Source organism: Phoenix dactylifera, unplaced genomic scaffold (genome assembly GCF_009389715.1).
Source record: "Phoenix dactylifera cultivar Barhee BC4 unplaced genomic scaffold, palm_55x_up_171113_PBpolish2nd_filt_p 001144F, whole genome shotgun sequence".
Taxonomy (NCBI): Eukaryota; Viridiplantae; Streptophyta; class Magnoliopsida; order Arecales; family Arecaceae; genus Phoenix; species Phoenix dactylifera.
The window spans coordinates 35,175-58,489 of record NW_024068485.1 but is presented as its reverse complement, the minus strand read 5'-3'; the positions used below and the strand labels follow the sequence as shown (position 1 = coordinate 58,489).

At 41.6% G+C, this 23,315-nt stretch overlaps 1 protein-coding gene and 1 pseudogene across 1 annotated transcript; one reads left to right on the top strand and one right to left on the bottom strand.

The window, feature by feature from the left end:
* The first annotated feature begins 761 nt into the window (after positions 1–761).
* LOC120108037 lies at positions 762–4,137 on the top strand (annotated as a pseudogene).
* A 1,618-nt stretch (positions 4,138–5,755) lies between these two features.
* Positions 5,756–21,425, bottom strand: LOC103722911 (peptide deformylase 1A, chloroplastic). Its single transcript, XM_008813643.3, has 4 exons — positions 20,923–21,425; positions 19,938–20,027; positions 19,794–19,861; positions 5,756–6,329 (listed from the first exon to the last, which is right to left on the bottom strand). The coding sequence occupies exons 1-4, from the start codon at positions 21,307–21,309 to the stop codon at positions 6,089–6,091; spliced, it is 786 nt and encodes a 261-aa protein (XP_008811865.2). The 5' UTR covers positions 21,310–21,425; the 3' UTR covers positions 5,756–6,088.
* Positions 21,426–23,315: the final 1,890 nt, after the last annotated feature.

Genomic DNA, 23,315 nt, shown 5'->3' with positions numbered 1-23,315 from the left:
TTATTAAAAAATAAAAAAAAAATAATAAAAACATATGCTAAATGCTTTTTTAAATGAAAAAAAATTTTATTTTATTTAAAAGCTTAATTTTTTATTAAAAATTTATTTTAATTTTTAACAAATATATTTTTTTTTCATGGTCCATGGATCCGTAGAACGCGAGTGCATCCAAATAAGTGATGGTAAGAATATTTTAATATTTTTAGGCTACTATGCAATGGACACGTGACATCAACTATTAAGATAGTGTCGGCTAGCATGCTAAGTTTAAAAATCCAACTAAAGATTTTAAGAAAGGAAGAGAAGAGGAAAGGGGTGCCAAAGATTGCCGGTGGCACGCGCTTGCGAGGAAGGGCGCTCGTCGCTGCCGAGCCTGGCAAATTGGAGGGACACGCGGTGCGTCTTGGAAGATGATGCGAGGTGATGCGCGCAGCGGAGCAGCCCCAATCTGGAGCGTCGTAATCAAATCCCAACCATTGTACTTGCAGCTGACAGCACGTTTTTTTCTCCTCCCCCTCCCTTTCTCTCTCTCTCTCTCCGCGCCTCCTCCGCCCAGTTGGGCGGTAGCAGCCTCGAAATCGGACAAAACGGAAAAAAAAAAAAACTGCAGGCGAGAGCAAGAGTCGGAGATGATGATGGAGATGGTCGATGATTTTGGGGGAGGAGGAGGACATCATCTCGATCCATTGCTGTGATGCTTTTCCTTTTGGTCCTCCTCCTCCTCCTCCTCCATTGCTCCTCTCCTCGTCTCATCTCTCAAGTCCCCTCCTCTGATCATCCAGCAGCTCCCCCGCTCTTCGTCCAGCAACAGTACAGGGGCGGCCGTGGTCGTGTCCGTGGATGATTTCGGAGCAAAAGGGGATGGCTGTACTGATGATACCAAGGTACCCCCTCAATTCCCCTTTCCCTTTTTCTTTTGTTTTGCCCCATCTTATCTACTAATTATGGAGAAAAATCAGCGACTCATGGTATTGGATGATGATGATGGGATATTTTGATGCTAGTCACGTTAGTAATAGGAGGCTGCTCCAGCTGCCTACGTCTTTTTGCGCAAGAATCTGCTGGAAGAGCAGCGGACCGATTAGATTAGCAAGAAAGAGACGACCAAAACGGGAGAAATCCTCGTTCTCTATTTATCTTTCGCTCTTATTCTCCTGAATAAATGGTTCTCGAGCGGGGACATCTTAAATTTCTCGCTGTCATGACGTTCATACCGAACAGAACCCATGTACTTCGGATAATTTGGACAGGTCTTACCGTAACCAGATATCCTTGTGTTGAGAAGGAGGTTGGCGGCAATGACATGCAGACGTCGTGTGCCTGATTTATTTACAGATGATGACAGCTCCAGTGTGGAGCCCTCATCTTTAGTTTGCTTGCTTCATTGATACTCTTAGCCCTTTATGATTCATGTTCATGTAGTTTTTTCTTGTGCACGCCGTGCATTAATTTGCAGGTACATTGTTCATAGCAAGCTAATGATAGAGGAAACTTTCTATACCCTATACTGAATATAAATAACAATTGCTGAGCTATGAAATTTTAATTGTGCGTTAAACGAATGAAGGTTCTGATGAATATTATTTTATCAGGCTTTTAAAGATGCTTGGGAGTTTGCCTGTTTATCACCATTAAGATCCATCCTTCAAATTCCAGCAGAAAATGTATATTTGGTCAGTCCAATCAAATTTGCTGGACCTTGTAAAGCAAAGCTGACATTGTTGGTATGCCTTTCTAAACTTTTAAAGTGGCATTTGCTATACAAGACACACTCGACAAATCTCCTATTTCCCCTCTTTCCGAAATGTAATATTGTCTCTTTTCCTGCTTATTATCCTAGAGCTGCCATGTGAATAGGTTTCAGGAACTATCATTGCTCCATCAGATCCTGATATCTGGCAGGGGCTGGATCCTCAAAAATGGCTATACTTCCATGGAGTAAGACAGCTGGTGTTAGGAGGTGGAGGGACTATCAATGGCATGGGACAGGAATGGTGGGCACGGTCTTGCAAGAGAAATGCAACGAATGTAATGTTCTAATTACCCGGAATATGTTTCTGCATGTATGTCTGTTGAATGCTGTGCATGCATGTCTGTGCGTGAGAGTGCGCACTTGAAATAACAAAATCTGATGTTGTCTTAATTTGTCATTTGCAGCCGTGCCGACACCCCCTACGGTTAGTGCCCCTTCTATATCAAAACAGATAGCCTAATTCTGGTGCTTTCTTGGTATGCCCGTAATCAAAATGGATAGCCTAATTCTGATGCAGGCAGTAACTTTTCATCGGAGCAAGCATCTTACCGTCCATGACCTGACTCTGATGAATAGTCAGCAGATGCATATGGCGTTCACACATGTTCTCATGTTCGAGCATCTCGTTTGCGAGTGGTTGCACCTGCTGAGAGCCCAACACTGATGGAATTCATATAAGTGCATCAGTCTCTGTTGTGTGGAAGATAGTATAATTAGAACAGGTCTGTAGCACTACGACATCTAGTTACCTATTCAGCTAAGCTTGAGTCATGATTGTCTCTTAGTAGCTTCCAATATTTTTTTGAGAATAATGGCAGGGAAAGTCCCTTCCAATAACACAAGATGATTTTTAGCGTATTTCACAACTTCACATTCCTGTTTCTTTCAAATGGTGTTCAGGTGCTATCATCACAATACAAATATTTAAATATAAGGTGAATGATTTACTTTTAAGTAGTCGATGTGTCCTCCTGTCTATTGGATCAAACTTTCTGCACATTTGAACCGTGTACAAATGATCGGCTTATTGTTTTGTTTCTCTAGAAACAAGTATCCTACTTACTTTTGAGTTTACATATATGTGTCATTCTTTTTTTTAGCACTTGATTAACGCGCATCACATATTCATGTATCTCATATTCAAGTCGAACACTTTATTATTTAAGAAACTTCTACACTAAGAAGAAAAGGTCTTCTTGTTATATTCTAAGCTCTAATTATGCTTAAAGTAGTTCTCGTATCGTCTTACCAATTATATACAGTGCCGGCTACTATATATGACTTATATATTCCTCTCTTGAAGATGGTCTATTGCTGTCAAAACATAGTTGTTCAATAGCAATTTTCTGGCAATATCCTTAGCAAATGCACATCGAAGGCTATATACTTTGGTTAGGTACTCAAAAACCGTGCTTAGCTAATTGAATTTTTACAACTCAGGTCTGGGCACTGAATTAAGATAAACGAAACCTGAAAGCTCAACTGACTTCTGAATGAGCGAGCAAGTATGAAGCAACGTTTTTACCAAAAAAAAATCTGTCGTATGACCGAATTACAAAGAACAGACTAGGTTGTCCTACTAAATCAAAAATAGAGTTAGTATTCAAAGTTAAGCCAGTTCGGTACTAAGCACAGCTAACAATTGACTACATGTAAGTTGACTAATACAAAAGCTACCTTGAACATTGTGTTTTCTTCCAGTTGGAGCTTTACTGTCCCTTGCCTCACTGACTTATTTTCATGTCTTTCATCTATCCCTTTTATTTTACATGCTGCGCTTGTTCAATGTTTATGTTGTGTCCTTTCAGGAGATGACTGCATATCTATAGTCAGCAATTCTTCTGATATCCTAGTCAAAAACATCGTCTGCGGACCTGGTCATGGAATAAGGTAATAACACTCAAAAACTCTTAATTGGTCAAATGGAGAAATATTGTAATAACAATGAGATCTGTCCTGCTCTTTCCCTATTAGTATTGGAAGCTTGGGCAAATCAATGACATATGCTCGAGTGGACAATATTCTAGTGGATGGATGCCTGATTACCAACACTGAAAATGGAGTAAGGATCAAGACATGGCAGGTAACTCTCTGGTCCTAGACCCGCATATAAACATATACGTATCATGGGGTCTCATTTGGTTTTGCTGTATGAACCACAACTGTGTCAGGGAGGCAGTGGCTGTGCCCGCAAAATAATTTTCCAGAACATTTTGATGAAGAACGTCTCAAACCCAATAATCATTGACCAGTACTACTGCGACTCGTCCCACCCATGTAAAACCAGGTATGGGTATGGATATGCATCCATTCTATCTGCTCATCTTGCTCCAAAGAAAATCAATCTTTTTTGTTGGCCATGCAATTGCAGACATCAGCTGTGAAGGTGGATGAGATTTCTTTCATTGACATAAAGGGAAGTTCAGCAACAGAGCATGCGATTAAGTTTGCTTGCAGCGACACATTTCCATGCGCGAAAATATTTCTGAAAGACATTCATTTGTCCTTGGAGTCTGGGGGGAATGCTACCTCGTATTGCTGGAAGGCATCAGGCTTCGCCTCTGATTCGGTGTATCCACCCTCTTGTCTGTCAAGATCTGACCAGCACGCGAACCATGTTATCAATCCATGTGTTACTTCAAGTACAAGGAAGCTCGACTCATAGAATTGTAGTTGATGTCCTTGCTTTACTTGTACCTTATGTGTACAAGGCACGCATTGGTGGGGACACCAGTATCAGACCGCCTGTTACGCGGAGCCACGATCGTTGCAGGAGGATGATCTAGCCATTTCGTTGTAGCTGAATTGATTTTATGTTATTTTATTTTGTTTTATTTTATGTTGATTGGGCTTGTTTGCATATTATCATTTGAGAGCCTTTATGGGATTTTTTTTGGGGGGTCTTTTTGTTATTTCTTGGCCTTATATATATGGATCTATGCACTTGTTTAGAGTTATTGAATAATTGAATGAAAATAGCCTCTTTTTCTCTGAAATTCTGGTGCGAAGCTATGGCCAGAGTCAGATGAGAAGTCTGGTTTTTCTTCTTTTCCCTCCTCTTCTCTTCTTCTTCCTTCTTCTCTCTCCTTCCTATAGTTTCCTGTATTCATGGATGGTTGTGATTCCCCCTACTCTTCTTCTTCTTCTTTGTGGTACATTTCCCCCGCCCTCCCTTTTAACGAAGAAAGTTCTGATTCCAGAGTTAATCGTGCCCTCCCACTAGCGCTAGTTGCACTACTCTAAGGCGAAGCAGCAGCAGCGCAAACGTATTTAGCAGAGAAGCGCCAGTAGAGGAGCCTCGCAGCCACACCTGGCAACATAATTAACGTCGTAATTAGGCAGGGCTTGGCGTACTTGGGGCCTCAGTCTGGGGTTTATGCGTACTATATGATAGATATTGAGATGTTTAAGATAGAAATCACCAATAAATATATGCTCTCATGCGATATTTTTCACCTTGACCAACAAGCAAGCATCAGAACTTGCTTCAACTTTTAGTTATAAGGAAAAGGGTTTACTTCAAAAAATAATAATAAAAAAAGGCAGGTCCCTGGAGGACCAACCGTGCAGGAATGTCCGGTCCTTTTACAAGAAAAATAGGACATGTCCCTGGGATAGCTTACCATAAAATTTCAGCACATCCGAATTCATCAAAGCTTTAAAACAAGGTGCTAGAAGTCTGTCATCCGGTAGCTATCTAGCCTGAGAAAAAGTACAAATCAAAGAAAAGAAATATGTAATATGTTCCACGATGTAATATGGCTCAAAGAAGGGAATTACGTGAAGGCCTTCATAATCACATCCACAATGTCATATGTTCATTAAGAACAGAAACCTCTTGCGACTTTTGACCCAATAAAATAAAAGAACAAACTTGATTACAGCATGAGGTTCCAAATACAGCAATTGCCAGAGCTCCCTGTCAATCGTTCATCGTCTATTCCTTGCACGTTGCAGTTCCATACATCAGAATCTGAAACAATCAGAATCTGAAACAAGATATACAAAACAAAGGATCCACAGAAAGCATTTGGAAGCAGATAGCTTCGTGTGGTCGATTTCATTTAATTGCATGCTGATGAACAGAGAATAAGCTCGATCGGCAAAACTGCCTGCATTGGCATGTCATGAACAGGTGACAAAGAAATCTCCCAAAATAAAATTGGAAAAAAATAAAACTTATAACCCACTCCATAAGCCCTCTGGTGCGTTTTCACCACATACATTTTCTTAGCAGAACATCAACTATTAGAAATAATGTCCGCAGAACGTGCCCGAGAGCACTGACAGCTCTTGTTGGTCAAAATTAACTTTCTTGCCGTATAAAGATTTCAACTAGCGTACACCAAGCTGTGGGCATCCTACGGGTAGCGGCAAATCTAAATTCTCAACAGCCCTGAATGTTCTTGGCACCATCTTGTCGACATAAAGCATGCCATCCAGGTGATCACATTCATGTTGTAATATGCGTGCTTGCCAGCCAGTAGCATCTACCCTGATGGGGCGCCCGTCACGGCCCAAACCTGTTACTTCAACCTCAAGGTAGCGCTCAACCACTGCTCTAAATCCATCAACACTGAGAGAAGAGAATTAAATAAGATATACTGTTCAATGCAGCTAACCTACCTTGTGGTTGCAGTTACAGTAAGTAGAAAAAATAATACAACAGATTGGCATCAAAGACTATTTATCTATACCTAGTTGATACTCTCGTAGGAAAATTAAATCTCTAGTCGAACTATTTGACACGAATGCGAACAAGGACCATACAGGACATTCACAGAAATCAGTACATTTTTGAGAGAAAGGGATGAAGCCCCGCCCACAATTTAATTATTCAGACCCAAAAATTTGGACATGAACCATCCAAGATTCGAATCCAGAATCACTAATGCTAGATAGAGGGGCATGACCATTAGGACAAACCCCAATTCACCATGGAAGTCCTTATGTTAAGGGGATTCCTCTTTGGTAACAAAACCAAGAGAGCATGCCCTGCTCTGTTGTTTGCATTGTTCTGAAGCACCCCTACTTAACCTAAGAGGCTGTTTGGAGCCCTATAGGTGGGGGTGCAGTGTGGCTCAAGCTACAATGCAACTTGAGCTGCATATAGTCTACCCTCAGTAGCTTCATTACTCTTGTTTAGAAATAAAAGGAAAGGGTGAAGGGGAGAGAGGGAGGAGGATAAGATAGAATAAGGACTGGAGCCAGCATGCTGCAGAGGGTGCGGACAAGCATGTCAACATGATTCTGGTCAGGGAGTGCAGAGAGGACAAAGTCAGAGGCCTTGAGGTCACCGACCTCGTCAAGGAGGAGGTCTTGTAGCTTGAGGTTATGAGCAATGTTGAGGGTGGTGCATTCCTTAACTCTCAACCTCACTAATGCCGCTGCCTTCATCTCTGACCCCTCCTCTCTAGCTCTGACCGTGCAATCCTCACCGCCCACCTCGACTCCGACATTGTCTTTCTCAATGCTTGCAACGTAGTTGTTGCCCACATCGATTGTATGAGGATCCATGCAGGTGTGTGTTTAGTTCAACATCGGTTACGTAATAAGTAGATCTTAGGTTTGTATACAAAGTAGATCCTAAGTTGTTGCAAATCGTATCAGAGCAGATCCAGTCTATGACTCATGTGGACGAAGGAACACTACAACACAAGCTCTTTTGGGATTGAACATAGGCCAATCATGGTATCTATCAAGGAATGTTGAACTGGTCCGTACCAGCCGGTTTAGTCCGTACCGAACCGGTCCGGTCTCTGACCAGTCCGGTTCGGCCTTAAAAATAGTTCCGGTCCGAAGCGGTACCGGGCTAGAACTGGTCTAAACCGGCCGGTACTAGTTGCATATCGGACCGAACCGGACGGTTCCGTCCCGTATGGCTAGGAACCAGACGGTTGTTAGAAGTATGCCTAGAAGCCAATTTGGCTGACGCATTATTTTATTCTGGGATATAAATTTGTACTTGACCTAATAATGAATTTATTAGAATGGGCATTCTTTTCATTCATGTTCTTATGTGTCCATGAATCGTCCAAGAAATTAATAAGATGATGACGCATATTCTCAAGAGTTGAGAATTTGAGGCATGTGTCATTGGTGATTAATTTCTGAATTGCTCTTGATCGATGGATCATCACGAGGACGGTGATCGATCCGCTGAGATTAGTGCACAGATCGCTTTCTTTGATGGACGAGTCTTGAGTCCACAGTGTGGCGACACTGGAGCAATTGTGCAAGTGCTTGTTAGAGAACAAGGGTACTGAGCGTGACCATAGCAAGTAGTCACTTGGATGTCTATCCACTCGTCAGTGACTTACTTGATGCTGCAGTTGTATGACTGGTCCTTTGACCTGCGATGCCTCGGCTATTCACAGTGAGGTTGCTGTAGTTTGACGAGCACATAAACATGAGCCCTAGCCAATTGGGGTTCTTGGTGCAGATTGGCTGCAGTAGGTTCATTGTAGGTAGGGGTGCATCTAGATGGAATCTATCGATCTGATAGGTTAAGAGAGATCCTATGTGATTTATGAGACTGAGTTCGTAAATCCTCGGCCGGTAGTATGTACAGTGGAAAAGGAGTTTTCCATTCTCGAACTTAAGTCGAATAAATCTTGACATATGACAGACGATGGGGTTTGACGAGTTATCCATGACCTCCGTCCTGTAGGGATCCACGATAGAAGGACCGTATCATATGATAACTGCACCTAGAGGTTCATCATTCCATTCTGCTGGGTTGCCACTACATGCTGCTAGGTGTCACTGGTGGATGGTGAGACTCACAGGGACTATCTTGATGATCGATGTCCCTGGTGAGTTGAGTTGGAATTGTTCCAACCCATTGAAAGGAGTTTTCAATGATATTGTGATAGAGATCGCAATATATCTCACTACCAGACAGAATAGAACCTATGGGTCACACACATTAGAGGTATTGACCGATCCGATGGTTGAATTGTGATTAGGAATCACAAATAATCAATTTGATTGATAATTGGTTAACCCGCTAAGAGTTAGTGAGTTGAAGAAGAATAATTGCAATTGGATTGCAATTTAATTTAATTAATTGATTTAATTAATTGGACTTAATTAGGAGTTCTACTTGGATTAGGATTCTTAAAGTCCTAATTGGATTAGGATTTCAAATTAAATTAAAGTCCTACTTGAAGTAAGGATTTCTAAAGTCCTAATTGAATTAGGACTGAAATTTAATAAGTCCTAATTTAGATTAGGATTTCTTAAGTCCTAATTAATTTTAATCTAATTAATTAAAAGACTCCTAATTGGATTAGATTGAATAGTCAACTGATCATGGTTCAATTGAATCCTAATTAGATTAGGATTTGAAGGAAAAAGAAAATGGCCGCACTCAATCCTCTTTGGAAGAGGATTAGACCCACTTGTACATGGCCCCACACCCCACTTAATTGGATTAATTGGGCGTGCGGAAATAGGGAGAAGAGGGAGGGGCTACGCCCCCTCTTGGCTGAATACGTGAAGAAAAGAAGAGGGCGTACGCCCCTCCTCTTTTCTAGAGATAAGGAATGGGAGCTCCAAATTTTAGGAGCTCCACATGCCATATATAAGCAGAGAGAAAGGGGGCAGCACCCTAATCTTTCCTCCCCCTCTTTTCAGCCGTGAAGGACCATCTTCCATCTTGGTGATCCAGCCGTGAACCCCCTCCCTTCAGCCTCCCTTGGAGCTGCAAGAAAAAAAAAAAAAGGAAGGAGAAAGAAAGAAGGGGCAGGTGACCCATCTTTTCTCTCATGGGCCCGCTTGAACAATTCCCCTCCTTTGGAAGACGTGGGATTTTTCTCCTCCCTTTTGTGCCGTGAACCCATCTCTCCCATGATGGTTTCAGCCACCAGCAAGCAAAGAAAAGGAAGGAGGCATGCAGCCCTTCCTCCCTCTCTTCTTTTGGTTCAAAAGAAAAGGAAAAGGAAAGGCTGCAAAGGGTTTTGCCTCTTCCTTTTGATCTATCCTTCTTCCTCCTCTCTAAGGCAATCAAGAGTTGATTCAAAAGAGAGAATTTCCAACCATCAAAACATATCTCTGCAAGGGGAGCTAGCACCCGGGAGATTAGAGAGTTTGGATTGTCCTCCTGCCTCGTGTAGATACCCGTAGAGGCCGGACGCGTGTGCGGCTTCAATGCGAACCTTCAACAAGTCCACGATTTCATTCAGATTTGCAGGTGAATCATCTACCCGCACAAGGTGAAGATCTTGATCTTCCTAAATTATGTAAAAGTATTTAAATCCTAATCTATCTTAGGAACAATCGGTTTTAAGAATGATTCATTGAGATGAAACGGGAAATCTCGCGCATGTCTTCCGCTACGGCGCAGAATTTTTTCTGAAATTTTCTGCGACGTGCGAGGATCCACAGTGGGTATCAGAGCCATGGTTGCGTAGTGAAGATTTAGGATTAAATGATTAAGGCATAATAGATTCCTTGAAAATTTAAAGATTATGCTGCTGAATTTTTCTGCATGCAGAATTTTCAGCTTGCTGATTTTTCTGCATGCTGATTTTCTATGCGATTAGATTAATGATTCTATTGATTTGTTAATGAGATTAAAATATTTAGAATCATATCTTGCATGATCAGCAACTCATAAGATGGACATAATCTGTTAAATATTCAGATCTGTAAATTTTATTTAATGCATGAGATGCGTATGGTGATGATCATGGATGGACCCTTTAATTGTGCTGAAATGTTCTGCAATGTCTGAGATGTTCTGTGATGTTATGTGATGCATTGTAAATCAGATTTTCAGATGCCTGCGTGCATCTTATATTGACGTATTAGAGACCTGCGTGTCTCATGAAAAAGGGTTGTAACTATTATTTAATTTATTTATTTTTAAAGTTATCTGGGATGTAATCTGTGATGTGTTTGCATGTCAATGGTTGATCGGTGCATGCCTCTACAAGCCACGATTTGCCGGATCGAGATCAAGGGTTGATTGGAGATGGATCAAGGAGTTTGATCGCAATTGGACCAAGGGTGCTTAAGATCGAGTCAAGAGTTGAAGACGATCTAACCAATTGACGTGCATGTGCTTGTACTATGACCCCATCCTGGATCCATGATCATCACCAGTTTAATTTTTGTTATTATGCCTGGATGTTATGTCTATGTTTATGCATAGCGGTTAGATAATTATTGCATGAGATGTAGATAATTAAATAAAAGAGACCTAAATTAAATCTCCTCGAAAAATATAAGGTCCATAGGTCTTCCCACCGTAGTAGAGCTGCTAAGGTCTTTCCGGCGTTGAATGTTGTCTCGGCTGGATACAGTGGGCAAGTTGCATCGGGGGACTGGACCTCTCTATTAGGCATGAGATGTTGTAGGGGTAAAGATGGGTGGGGCCCAATAACTGTTAGGTGAGGACCCAATGACGGCTTTGCTTCTGCGGGTATACGGTGGGTCCGACTTAACTAAGGGAATGGGGCCAATAACTGGTTAGGTAGGTCTCATACTTAGAGACCGGATAGCGCTACAACTTGCTTGAGAAGCATTGTACCAAGAGTTGTACACTCATCATTTATTTGTCACCAATAACTGTTAGGTGAGTGGTATGTAAATTGGTGGGACCGTAGCACCCACACTTGAAAACCTAGAGTCGCAAGGTTCCGTTCTCTACTAGAGGAGTGTGAGAGATTTCGAGAAAATAGTTGGGAGGTATATCTTGTTTTAAAAGCCCTAAAACAAATAAAAGTTCAAGTACAAAATTCTAACTAGAATCTTACTCTCTGAGGATTATAAAGTCAGCTTTCTAGACTCTTAACTCATATCCTATTAGAACAAACTGTTTTGACCAAACCCAATTATAAAAACTAGCTCAGCAAATTTTCAAAGATATTTGAATTGTGAGAAACTTAGGGTATATGCTAGACCATGGAATCCCTGTGTTACCAATCCGTCCCGATTACTTGTCAGCATAAGACGCATGCTAAGTGGATGAACAATGACAATAAAGTTAGGTGCTGCACAAAGGCATCCATGTCCAATTAATTTTAATGCCAGCATGAGAACATGAAGATTGCAGGGACATATATATCACTTACAAGAGTTGTATGGTGAACAGAGTCACGCAGCATGTTTTGAAGTGTCCAAAGGCTCTTCAAGGCAAGATGCGTGATGGGTAGTCTTCCATGATCATGGTTTGACCATGATAAAGGACTTAGAGGAGCTTTGAGAAGCTCGGCATGACCATGCACAAGGAATTTGCAAATGAATTTGATCCCGCAATCCCTTCTAGCTTCATATGAACAGTTTATAGTAAATTACCATATGAACAAGATTGTATGCACCAAAATAGAATTGTTAAATAAAAATTGGTAACTACCTTAGGGGACCTTGAAGAGTTCAAGGGGCATCCGTTCTCGCTGTCGAGTTGGTTTCTACTTCCAAGAGAGAGGTCTACTTGGAAGAAGAAGAAACCTGTGAAAAGGCAGGAAGACCGAGAAAAGGCCAAGTTAAGGAAGTTCCAAGAAAAAAAGGCCCGATTGCAAGGAAAAGTGTTTCCATTGCATCATAAGACGGACATTGGAAGAGGAACTGTCCTACATACATGGAAAGCATAAAGAGTAAGAAGGGTGACAGACCTTCAGAAGGTATGCCAGATATGCTCATTATTAAAAGGATACTTAGGGACTGTTACCTGTTGCAAACAGAAATTTGATTTCTGTATCTTGTTTAGCACAGAAAGATTTTTATAAGACTATTGTTCAATTTGTTTGAGAAATAATGGATGCATATGGTTTTATGATTGACCGTCTCTATCACTTACATTTGGATGTACCTGTGAATGTATCTAAGCAAACAGTGAGTACCATAGGATCCAAAAGGATCTAGAGATTGAGATAAATCTAAAGGTATTTGTGGCACCTCAGGCTTGGTCAATAGGAGAAGACAGAATAAACAAATTGAAGAAATATGGGCTTCTGAGCTCATTGACTTTCGAGTCATATCCGATTTTGTGAATTCTGCTTCAAGGAAAGATGACCAAATTATCCCTTTTAGTACATGGGAGAGGTCCACTGCGATACTTACCCTAGTACACACTTATCTGTGTGGCCCATTCGATGTGCAGGCTAGGGGTTGTAATTTTTACTTCATTTATCGATTATTACTCACGGTATGGATATGTGTATGAGACACAAATCTGAAATTTTTGAAAGGTTCAAAGAGTTCAGATATGAAGTAGAAAAACAAACAGAAAAACTCATTAAGGTTTCTTCGATCAGATCGAGGAGGTGAATACCTTAGTGGAGAGTTCCGTGATTATCTCAAGGAGAATGGTATAGTTTCATAATGGATCCCTCCTGGTACACCTCAGCTTAACGGAGTGTCGGAGAGGAGGAATCAGATCCTATTGGATATTGTCAGGTCCATGATGAGCTTCACTGATCAACCCTTGTTTCTTTAGAGAGATGCCCTATTTTCAGCTATTTACATATTGAATAGTGTTTCCTCTAAGTCTGTTCCCACCACACTATATGAGATATGACATGGTAAGAAGCTGAGTCTTGGTTATTTCAAGATTTGGGGATGTCCGGCCCAAGTCAAATGACAACAGGCGGACAAGTTAGAGGATAGGACAATTAGTGCTCGTTTTATAGAATATCCTAAAGAGTTATTTAGATACAATTTTACGTCCCAGAGAATCACAAAGTGTTTGTGAGCCGACATGCTATCTTCATGGAAAATAGTTTATCCTTGATAGAGGCAGTAGGAGAAAAATTGAGCTCGAAGAGAAAGTCTCTAAAGAGCAACGAGCCATTGTGCCTATAGAACCTATTCATATCGAGCCAGTACATGTTGTACCTCCTCCACCTCGTAGATTTAGTAGGATCTTCCATCCTCCTGAAAGGTACTTAGGTATACTTACAGAGGATGTAGAGGAAGTGTTCCTCATGGGAGATAGGGATCAAGGTAAGGATCCCAATACCTACAACGAGGCGATGTTAGACATCGATTCCGAGAGATGGCTGGAAGCCATGAAGTTAGAGATAGACTCCATGCATTCCAACCAAGTCTGGACCTTAGTAGATTCACCGGAAGGTACAGTACCCTATTGGGTGTAAATGGATCTACAAGAGAAAATTAAGTTCGGATGGCTAGGTAGATACCTATAAGGCAAGGCTAATGGCGAAAGGTTATAGTCAGTGCGAAGGGCACTGATTATCAGGATACTTTTTTCACCTGTAGCCATACTGAAGTCCATTCGAATATTGCTTGTTGTTGTAGGCATATCATGATATTGTGATGGTGATCACAAGGTCTGTAAGCTGCAAAGGTCCATCTATGGACAAAAAACAAGTATCTCGGAGTTGGAACACTCGTTTCAACGATATAATCAAATCGTTTGATTTCTTCAAGAACGAGGAGGAACCATGTATTTATAAGAAGGTTAGTGGGAGGACTATTGCATTCCTCGTATTGTACGTGGATGATATCCTAAGTCAAGGTTTGGTTGTCTAAGGAATTCTCCATGATAGACTTTGGAAAAGCATCCTATATTTTGGGAATTAAGGTCTATAGAGATAGATCTAAGAGGATGCTTGTCCTATCACAGAATATTACATAGAGGGAGTGTTGAAGAGGTTCGGCATGGAAACCTCTAAAAGAGGATTATTACCCCTTAGGCATGGGATAAATCTCTTCAAGAAGATGTGCCCCAACACATCTGAAGAGATTCAGTGGATGAGCAAGATCCCTTATACTTCGGCTATAGGGGCCTCATGTATACCATGCTATGTACATGACTTGATATAGTACATGCTGTGAGTGTCACGAGCATATATCAGTCAAATCCAGGCAAGAAGCACTGGATAGCTGTGAAGAACAGTCTTAAATACTTGAGAAGAACTACGGACATGTTCTTGGTCTTTGGAAGAAGATCAGAGTTGAAGGTAGAAGGATGCACACATATTGATGATAGAAAGTCTACATCAGATTATATGCAATGATGGTTCAGTAAATTGGAAGAGTTCCAAACAACCGATTATTGTAGATTCTACCTTAGAAGCTGAATGTTTAGCCATATCTAAGGGTGCAGTGGAAACCTTCTGGTTTAATAAGTTCATTGCTGAGTTAGGTGTAATGTCATCAGATGCCATAACACTCTACTGCGATAACAAAGGCACCATAGCACTAGCTAAAGAGCCAAGGTCTCACCAGAAGCCGAAGCACATAGAGCGGTGGTTTAACCTAATAAGCGACTACCTTGAAAAGAAATAAGTAAAGTATCAGAGAGTAGACTCCACAGGAAATGTGGTGGACCCATTCACTAAGCAGATAAGTCAGCAGAAAACTGAAGCGCATCTTGAGAAGATGGGGTTTAGGTTTATAGCTGATTGGCTTTAGTGCAAGTGGGAGATTGTTAGAAGTATGCCCTAGAAGCCAATTTGGCTGACGCATTATTTTATTCTGGGATATAAATTTGTACTTGACCTAATAATGAATTTATTAGAATGGGCATTCTTTTCATTCATGTTCTTATGTGTCCATGAATCGTCCAAGAAATTAATAAGATGATGACGCATATTCTCAAGAGTTGAGAATTTGAGGCATGTGTCATTGGTGATTAATTTCTGAATTGCTCTTGATCGATGGATCATCACGAGGACGGTGATCGATCCGCTGAGATTAGTGCACATATCGCTTTCTTTGATGGACGAGTCTTGAGTCCACAGTGTGGCGACACTGGAGCAATTGTGCAAGTGCTTGTTAGAGAACAAGGGTACTGAGCGTGACCATAGCAAGTAGTCACTTGGATGTCTATCCACTCGTCAGTGACTTACTTGATGCTGCAGTTGTATGACTGGTCCTTTGACCTGCGATGCCTCGGCTATTCACAGTGAGGTTGCTGTAGTTTGACGAGCACATAAACATGAGCCCTAGCCAATTGGGTTCTTGTGGTGCAGATTGGCTGCAGTAGGTTCATTGTAGGAGTAGGGGTGCATCTAGATGGAATCTATCGATCTTGATAGGTTAAGAGAGATCCTATGTGATTTATGAGACTGAGTTCGTAAATCCTCGGCCGGGGTAGTATGTACAGTGGAAAAGGAGTTTTCCATTCTCGAACTTAAGTCGAATAAATCTTGACATATGACAGACGATGGGGTTTGACGAGTTATCCATGACCTCCGTCCTGTAGGGATCCACGATAGAAGGACCGTATCATATGATAACTGCACCTAGAGGTTCATCATTCCATTCTGCTGGGTTGCCACTACATGCTGCTAGGTGTCACTGGTGGATGGTGAGACTCACAGGGACTATCTTGATGATCGATGGTCCCTGGTGAGTTGAGTTGGAATTGTTCCAACCCATTGAAAGGAGTTTTCAATGATATTGTGATAGAGATCGCAATATATCTCACTACCAGACAGAATAGAACCTATGGGGTCACACACATTAGAGGTATTGACCGATCCGATGGTTGAATTGTGATTAGGAATCACAAATAATCAATTTGATTGATAATTGGTTAACCCGCTAAGAGTTAGTGAGTTGAAGAAGGAATAATTGCAATTGGATTGCAATTTAATTTAATTAATTGGATTTAATTAATTGGACTTAATTAGGAGTTCTACTTGGATTAGGATTCTTAAAGTCCTAATTGGATTAGGATTTCAAATTAAATTAAAGTCCTACTTGAAGTAGGATTTCTAAAGTCCTAATTGAATTAGGACTGAAATTTAATAAGTCCTAATTAGATTAGGATTTCTTAAGTCCTAATTAATTTTAATCTAATTAATTAAAAGACTCCTAATTGGATTAGGATTGAAGAGTTCAATTGAGTCATGGTTCAATTGAATCCTAATTAGATTAGGATTTGAAGGAAAAAGAAAATGGGCGCACTCAATCCTCTTTGGAAGAGGATTAGACCCACCTTGTACATGGCCCCACACCCCACTTAATTGGATTAAGTGGGCGTGCGTGAAATAGGGAGAAGAGGGAGGGGCTACGCCCCTCTTGGCTGAATACGTGAAGAAAAGAAGAGGGGCGTACGCCCCTCCTCTTTTCTTAGAGATAAGGATGGGAGCTCCTAAATTTTAGGAGCTCCACATGCCATATATAAGAGAGAGAAAGGGGGCAGCACCCTAATTTTTCCTCCCCCTCTCTTTTCAGCCGTGAAGGACCATCTTCCCATCTTGGTGATCCAGCCGTGAACCCCCTCCCTTCAGCCTCCTTGGAGCTGCAAGAAAAAAAAAAGGAGGAGAAGAAAGATAGGTGGCAGGTGACCCATCTTTTCTCTCATGGGCCCGCTTGACAATCCCCTCCTTTGGAAGGACGTGGGATTTTTCTCCTCCCTTTTGTGCCGTGAACCCATCTCTCCCATGATGGTTTCAGCCACCAGCAAGCAAAGAAAAGGAAGGAGGCATGCAGCCCTTCCTCCCTCTCTTCTTTTGGTTCCAAAAGAAAAGGAAAAGGAAAAGGCTGCAAAGGGGTTTTGCCTTCTTCCTTTTGATCTATCCTTCTTCCTCCTCTCTAAGGCAATCAAGAGTTGATTCAAAAGAGAGAATTTCAACCATCAAAACATATCTCTGCAAGGGAGCTAGCACCCCGGGGAGATTAGAGAGTTTGGATTGGTCCTCTGCTTCGTGTGGATACCCGTAGAGGCCGGACGCGTGTGCGGCTTCAAGCGAACCTTCAACAAGTCCACGATCATCAGATTTGCGGTGATCATCTACCCGCACAAGGTGAAGATCTGATCTTCCTAATATTATGTAAAAGTATTTAATCCTAATCTATCTACGAACATCGGTTTTAAAATATGATCATGAGATGAACGGGATCTCGCGCATGTCTTCCGCTACGCGCAGAATTTTTCTGAAATTTTCTGCGACGTGCGAGGGATTCCAACAACGGTTCCGTCCTGTATGGCTAGGAACCAGACGGTTCCGTCCAGTATGGCTAGGAATCCGTGCGAACCGGTCGGTTGGCACCGGTCTCAAATTTTTTTGCTATAGCGCAAACGCGCTGTGGCCTATTTGGCCGATAGTGCGGGCGCTGTGGTCCATACAGTTACGAATATAAATATGGTGCATCCGAGTCATCTTCCGGTGGCTACTACTCTACGCAGCTCAAAGCATCACAAGGGTCGGATTTTGCTGCCACCATATTCGGATGGTCCCTCCACAGCTAGAAGACACCTCTCAGAACTAGAGCTTCAGCGAGAGATCCGAGAGTGTTTATAACCCGAGGCACGTTCCTTATGGGATGAGCATTCAAGACTACAATACCGCTTGGTTAGAGGGATGAGTTGATGTGTCTCCTGATTATGTTGATGATCCGAATATCTACGAAAGGCATTACCACTCGACCCGATTTTAGATATCTGAGAGTACTTTAAAAGTATGTAATTGATTGTATCTTGTTTTAAAGATATCTTATGAATTGTATCATTTGAAAGCAATAAGATGCATCATCTAGCTTAAACTGGGATCATAGAAATATCAGAAAACATGAAAAAAATATCAAGAAAACAACAAAAGAACATCAAATTAGACTTATATTCATAGAAAAAGTTCGAAAAGAGAGAATTTCAAAAAAAAAGTGTGGAATCAAAAATCAGGCCGAACCAGTGGTACTGGTTCGGTTCGGTCTGAACCGGTACCGAACCAATTCGGTAGCTGACTGGTACGCCTTCCGGTACCAGTTTGGCATACCTTGGTATCTATGATTAGATTTGTGGTATTTATGGTTGGATTTGTATCTGTAGCCCGACGAGGATGCCAGAGTTTAAACAAGAAGAGTATGTGAAGATTCATGCAAATGTGTGTTTTGCTCCAAATCGGTTATGCACTGGGTCGATTTTGGATATATATACAAGCTAGAAATCAAACAATAGCTTCTAGCTAACCTTTTTAAGTGAGGTCCTGGGTTATTGCAAATAGCCTCCTACTCTTCTTTGCCATCCCTCCTCTCTCCTCCCCTTTCCTAGACTTCCTTTGCCATGCCACTAATCACTCCACCAACGAACTAGGAAATGGTGATGGTGGTGAGGGGGCCTCGAAGGAGATGGGGACAATCACAGGGGGCTCACCAATGGAAAGATTGGAGGGAGCTAACCAGTGTAGAAGATCAGAAGGGGCTGGTGGGGTGGTGGTGGTGGGATATCTTGAAGGAGGGGCACGAGCCAAGGGGAGAGAGGAGCAAGAGAGAAATGGGAAGATTTACCATGGAATCATCTTTTGGGGAAAGTTCGAGATGCTACAGCTCATCTCATGCTCGTTTCGACCATAGGTCGAGCTATAGTATTTTTTCCCTAAGTTGCTGTTGGTCCTTATCTCAAGCTGCAGCATGCTACTCAGACACAAATAGCCAAGCAAGCGGGCTAGACCGTGCTTGCAGCTCAACCTACAAGCAGGTTAAGCTGTAAGGTTCCAAACAACCCTAAACAACATGATCTTGCTCGAAAAGTCTATGTGCTAAAAGGGCGAGATGCTTAAAGTATCCAAAAAATAGAGAAAATCTACTGTGAGTCCAACTGCCAAATTTCTACCAATATCCAAAAAGTCATGTTACAACCCCCTTTACTATACAAAACAGCCACTATTATTTCAAAATAAGATCACTAACCTCCAGCATTCCCAAAAGCTTATTTGAAGTTGGCTGGAGTTGGGCTTCAAGTCCAACAAAAGAGCTAGAAGGTCGTATCAATCCTTCAACCATATACATAAGATTACTATATTATTTGAGACAGATAAGACCAGATAAGGCATCATTTCCATGTTTTAAACCGGTGACACCTAGTTCACAGTGGCGCAAATTTTACATTGTGCCAAAGCCCACCTCTGTATGCTGTTATAGACTTGCAAGGAAATATGTCATCAGGGCAATATAAGACGAAAGGATTGGTCAAGAACAATTAGAGGAAAAAATTGAAGGAACATAAAGCAAATATATTTATGGATTACAAATGATAGTTGCAAAAAAAATATGTTATAAAGGAAACTGCAATTAGGGTTTCAAAAAGCACAAAAAATACCTAAAGGGTTAGATTCCTTTTTACCTCAAGCATCCTTCAAAGAAAAGTGCAGTTTTGTTGCTCCTCTTCTTCATCTTTGGATTCACTATGACCTGTGTCAGAGAAAGTAACTGATAATTCATATATGAAAGACAGATCAATTACTTTCTTCCTTTGACATTAAATTACCAGAAGATCAAAAGGGTGGCGGTCTTGTGCTTCAAGTTCATTCTTAGGAGCATAACTAATGTATTCCTTTGTGTCCTCCAGAATGATAATCTGCCACAGTAAGAGCGATGATATGTTAGAAGGATTGGAATTCCACAAAATTAACCTCTAGTCAGATGGTTAAATTATTAGCACCATGGCAACACACCCTTAAAGAGAGGGCTTTGTTTTCCTCTAGTACTCGTGCGTACTAAATGAATGGAGGAGATATAATAACAGTTACTCAAAAATCAAAAATAAGGATCGTGAAAGCTTTATGAATGGACCTCCTGCCCTGTTTTGCACTAAGAAATAAGAAGCATGCAATTCCATGACAGATTCCACTCTTCTGAATCAGAAGTTTTACTGATCTTCAGCATCTTTCTACTTTACATTCAGCTAGGGAATTCGTGTATTTCCATGATGGTCGGTTTAAATGCATGCATATACAGATCTAGAAAAATAAAGCAGGATGCTGTTTGCTGTTTAAGTAAAACAAGGCTATTTGGCACATCATCAACCATTTCCTGAGAAGAACAACATTATGCACGAGCATTTCAATCCATGGCCACCCCACAAGACTACAATAGACGCCACCTCCTTTGGTTTCAAATGGCATGAAGAAATACTATCAAGTCACACGACTGCTTACTTGGCTAATAGCGCATAAAGCCCCTAAAATCATCGAGCAACAAACTATTGTGCATGAGACCAGTTATTTTAGAATTTAGATTGCTGTCACAGTTAATTGTCCGGTCGTAGAGGAGCAACATTCATGCATCCCTGCATTATAATCCAAGAAACCTAAAAAATTCATGCTGGGTCCGAAAAATCCCATATACATACTATTTAGCAAGCAAAGCCCCAGTTCAACTCAATCCCCAGCAAAGGGATAGCGTACCGGCAGCAAGTTCGCAAACGCCGTGTGTGGTAGAAGAACCAAGTAAAGATATGATTTTGATCAGACCTTCAAGGGGACACCGATCTGTGGAGCCGCAAGGCCGACGCCGGGAGCCTTTCTCATGACGGAAATCATGTCTTCGATGATCCTCTGGATCCTTTCCGACCCAATGTCCTCGACGGGGACCTCGCCGGCGGGCTCGTGGAGGACGGGGTCGCCGGCCTTCACAATCTCCGGAAGAACAGCCCTCTGCCTGGTGCCGAAGACCGAGAACCATCCAGCGGACACTCTGAAGCCATTGGAGAAGCGGCGTCTGAACTCCAGAGCAGGGGATCCGGCCGGAAACACGGAGGGATTCTTGGGCGGGAGTGGGGGGAAGCGAGGGGTCCTGGGACAACGGAATATTAGGGTATCGGCGGCGGAGATGGGGAGGAGGCGGTGGATGGTTTCCATGGCCGCCCGCTGGCCGGCGAGAGGAGGCAGGCGAGAGGAGGGGAACGATGGGCTAGGGGAGTCGAGGCTTCCGGTGGGAACATATGGCACAAACGTGGTTCCCCGAGATCAGTGGACTGGAAAATAATTTATGATTTCACAAGGGATCAACATATAATCTTATATTTTTCAGGTTATAAATCAGAAAAATTATATATATTTTTTAAAAAATTAATTGGACTCTTTAAGTCACTCCATTTACTTACTATCATCTTCTGCCGTATTAATCACTCATTCCATCATAAGATGCTATTTCAAATGACAAATATTTTCTCTAGCTTGAAACCCAAATTTTTGAAAAACTTAAGCCTCGTAACCCATCCAACTATTGTTGCTCATCTTCAATTACTGATATAATACCTGATAACACATTGCAAGGCTAATCAAGAAACTTGAGCAAGCAATATTATGTGGTTTATGGTTTTTTAATATATAATTTACTGGAGCAATTTACTTGCTCTGGGATTGATTTTTTTATATATTTTAACAAACTCGGACGATCTAAAATTACTTATATCAACTGATTTATTTTCTATAACTATCGATCCCTTCAGAAGTGTTTATTCTTAAGTGGTAAGTAGAATTATTGGATTAATATAAATTGTTCAAGAAATTTATAGGGGTCCATGTCAAATATTGACTGATTCCTTAGTAGAAATGTACAATTCTTTTTCTCTACTTCTAAACCACCCAACTTTTTCCCTTATTCTTTTTCTCCATCATTATGTCAACATCTTTAGGTAATTAAAGAATACATATCACAATGACTAGACGTATGAAAGCTACCTCTTGTCACAATGACTTGGCATTATGCATGAGCTTTTCTTTTTCTTCCATTAGAAGAAAGAAATATTGCTTAGTATAGATTCATTATACATGCATGCTCAGGGATGGAACTAACTTTCTTCTATACAAATTAATTATTCCAGTATAAATGAGGTTTATTCTTATGCTCGTTGTAGATCCAGTTTGCTTGCATCTTAAGCTCAATGAGACATGGATATTCTTAGGGCATGCAAAATCATAGTTGTTCTACCATAGAGTCCATGGCAATATGCTGGGACAAAAAGATCATTGCTGTACATGTAAATGAGCAACTCAGGTTAATTGACATAATCATATCATTTATTCTTTGTAATACGAGTCTTTAGAATTTTAGTATTTCCAGAATATTTTAGTATTTCTAGAATGCCTTGGTTGAAATGATTGCAGAGAAACATCTGCTATTTCCTCCGTTTTTTTTCCTCCCCCGGTAAGAGGATAAGAATTGTTGGGTGATCGGAATACAAAATTTCTTGCGTCAATCTCCGTATCGGTCCTCAAATGTTGTTAGGGCCAAGGCTGCTGTCAACTGTAGTTATGCGGGGCTCTACGTGGGAGCCTGCTTTGTTCCATTCCCTCTGTATAACTACAGAGAGATGAGATGAGCCAATGATGGAGGAACCCAACCTGGAGGATGCTTTGCTGCTGGTATTCGGAGAGAGGTAGCTTTGGTTATGCTACAAGGCTATCGACATCGTAGGCTAGTTTTATTCGGGGAGGAGCCTTCCATCTACCCGAACGACAACAAAGATTGAAAGGGGGACAAGGTTTATAGAGGATGGAGCTATAGAGAGAGAGAGAGGGGGGGGGGGGGGGGGGAGGGGCAGAGTTTGCAGAGGACAAATGAGAAAGAGGGGGACATGGTTTGAGGATGAGCCAGAGAGAGAGAGAGAGAGAGAGATTGGAGATTGAGGGGGAGCTATCTCGTCATTTTAACCGTGACATGTTTCATCTTGAGCTGAGGTCCCACCGGTGGCATGCAGGTTGCGAAGGTCAGGACCAGCCATGCAAGCCCGGCCAGTCCCTCGGTCGACCCGGACCTACGAGTGAAAAAGTCATTTTCCTGTGGAGGTCTATTGCCGAATCTTTTCCCAGCGTAGAATTTGGCCAGGAGACTCTTTGGGGCATCAAACCATTTAGTTTGA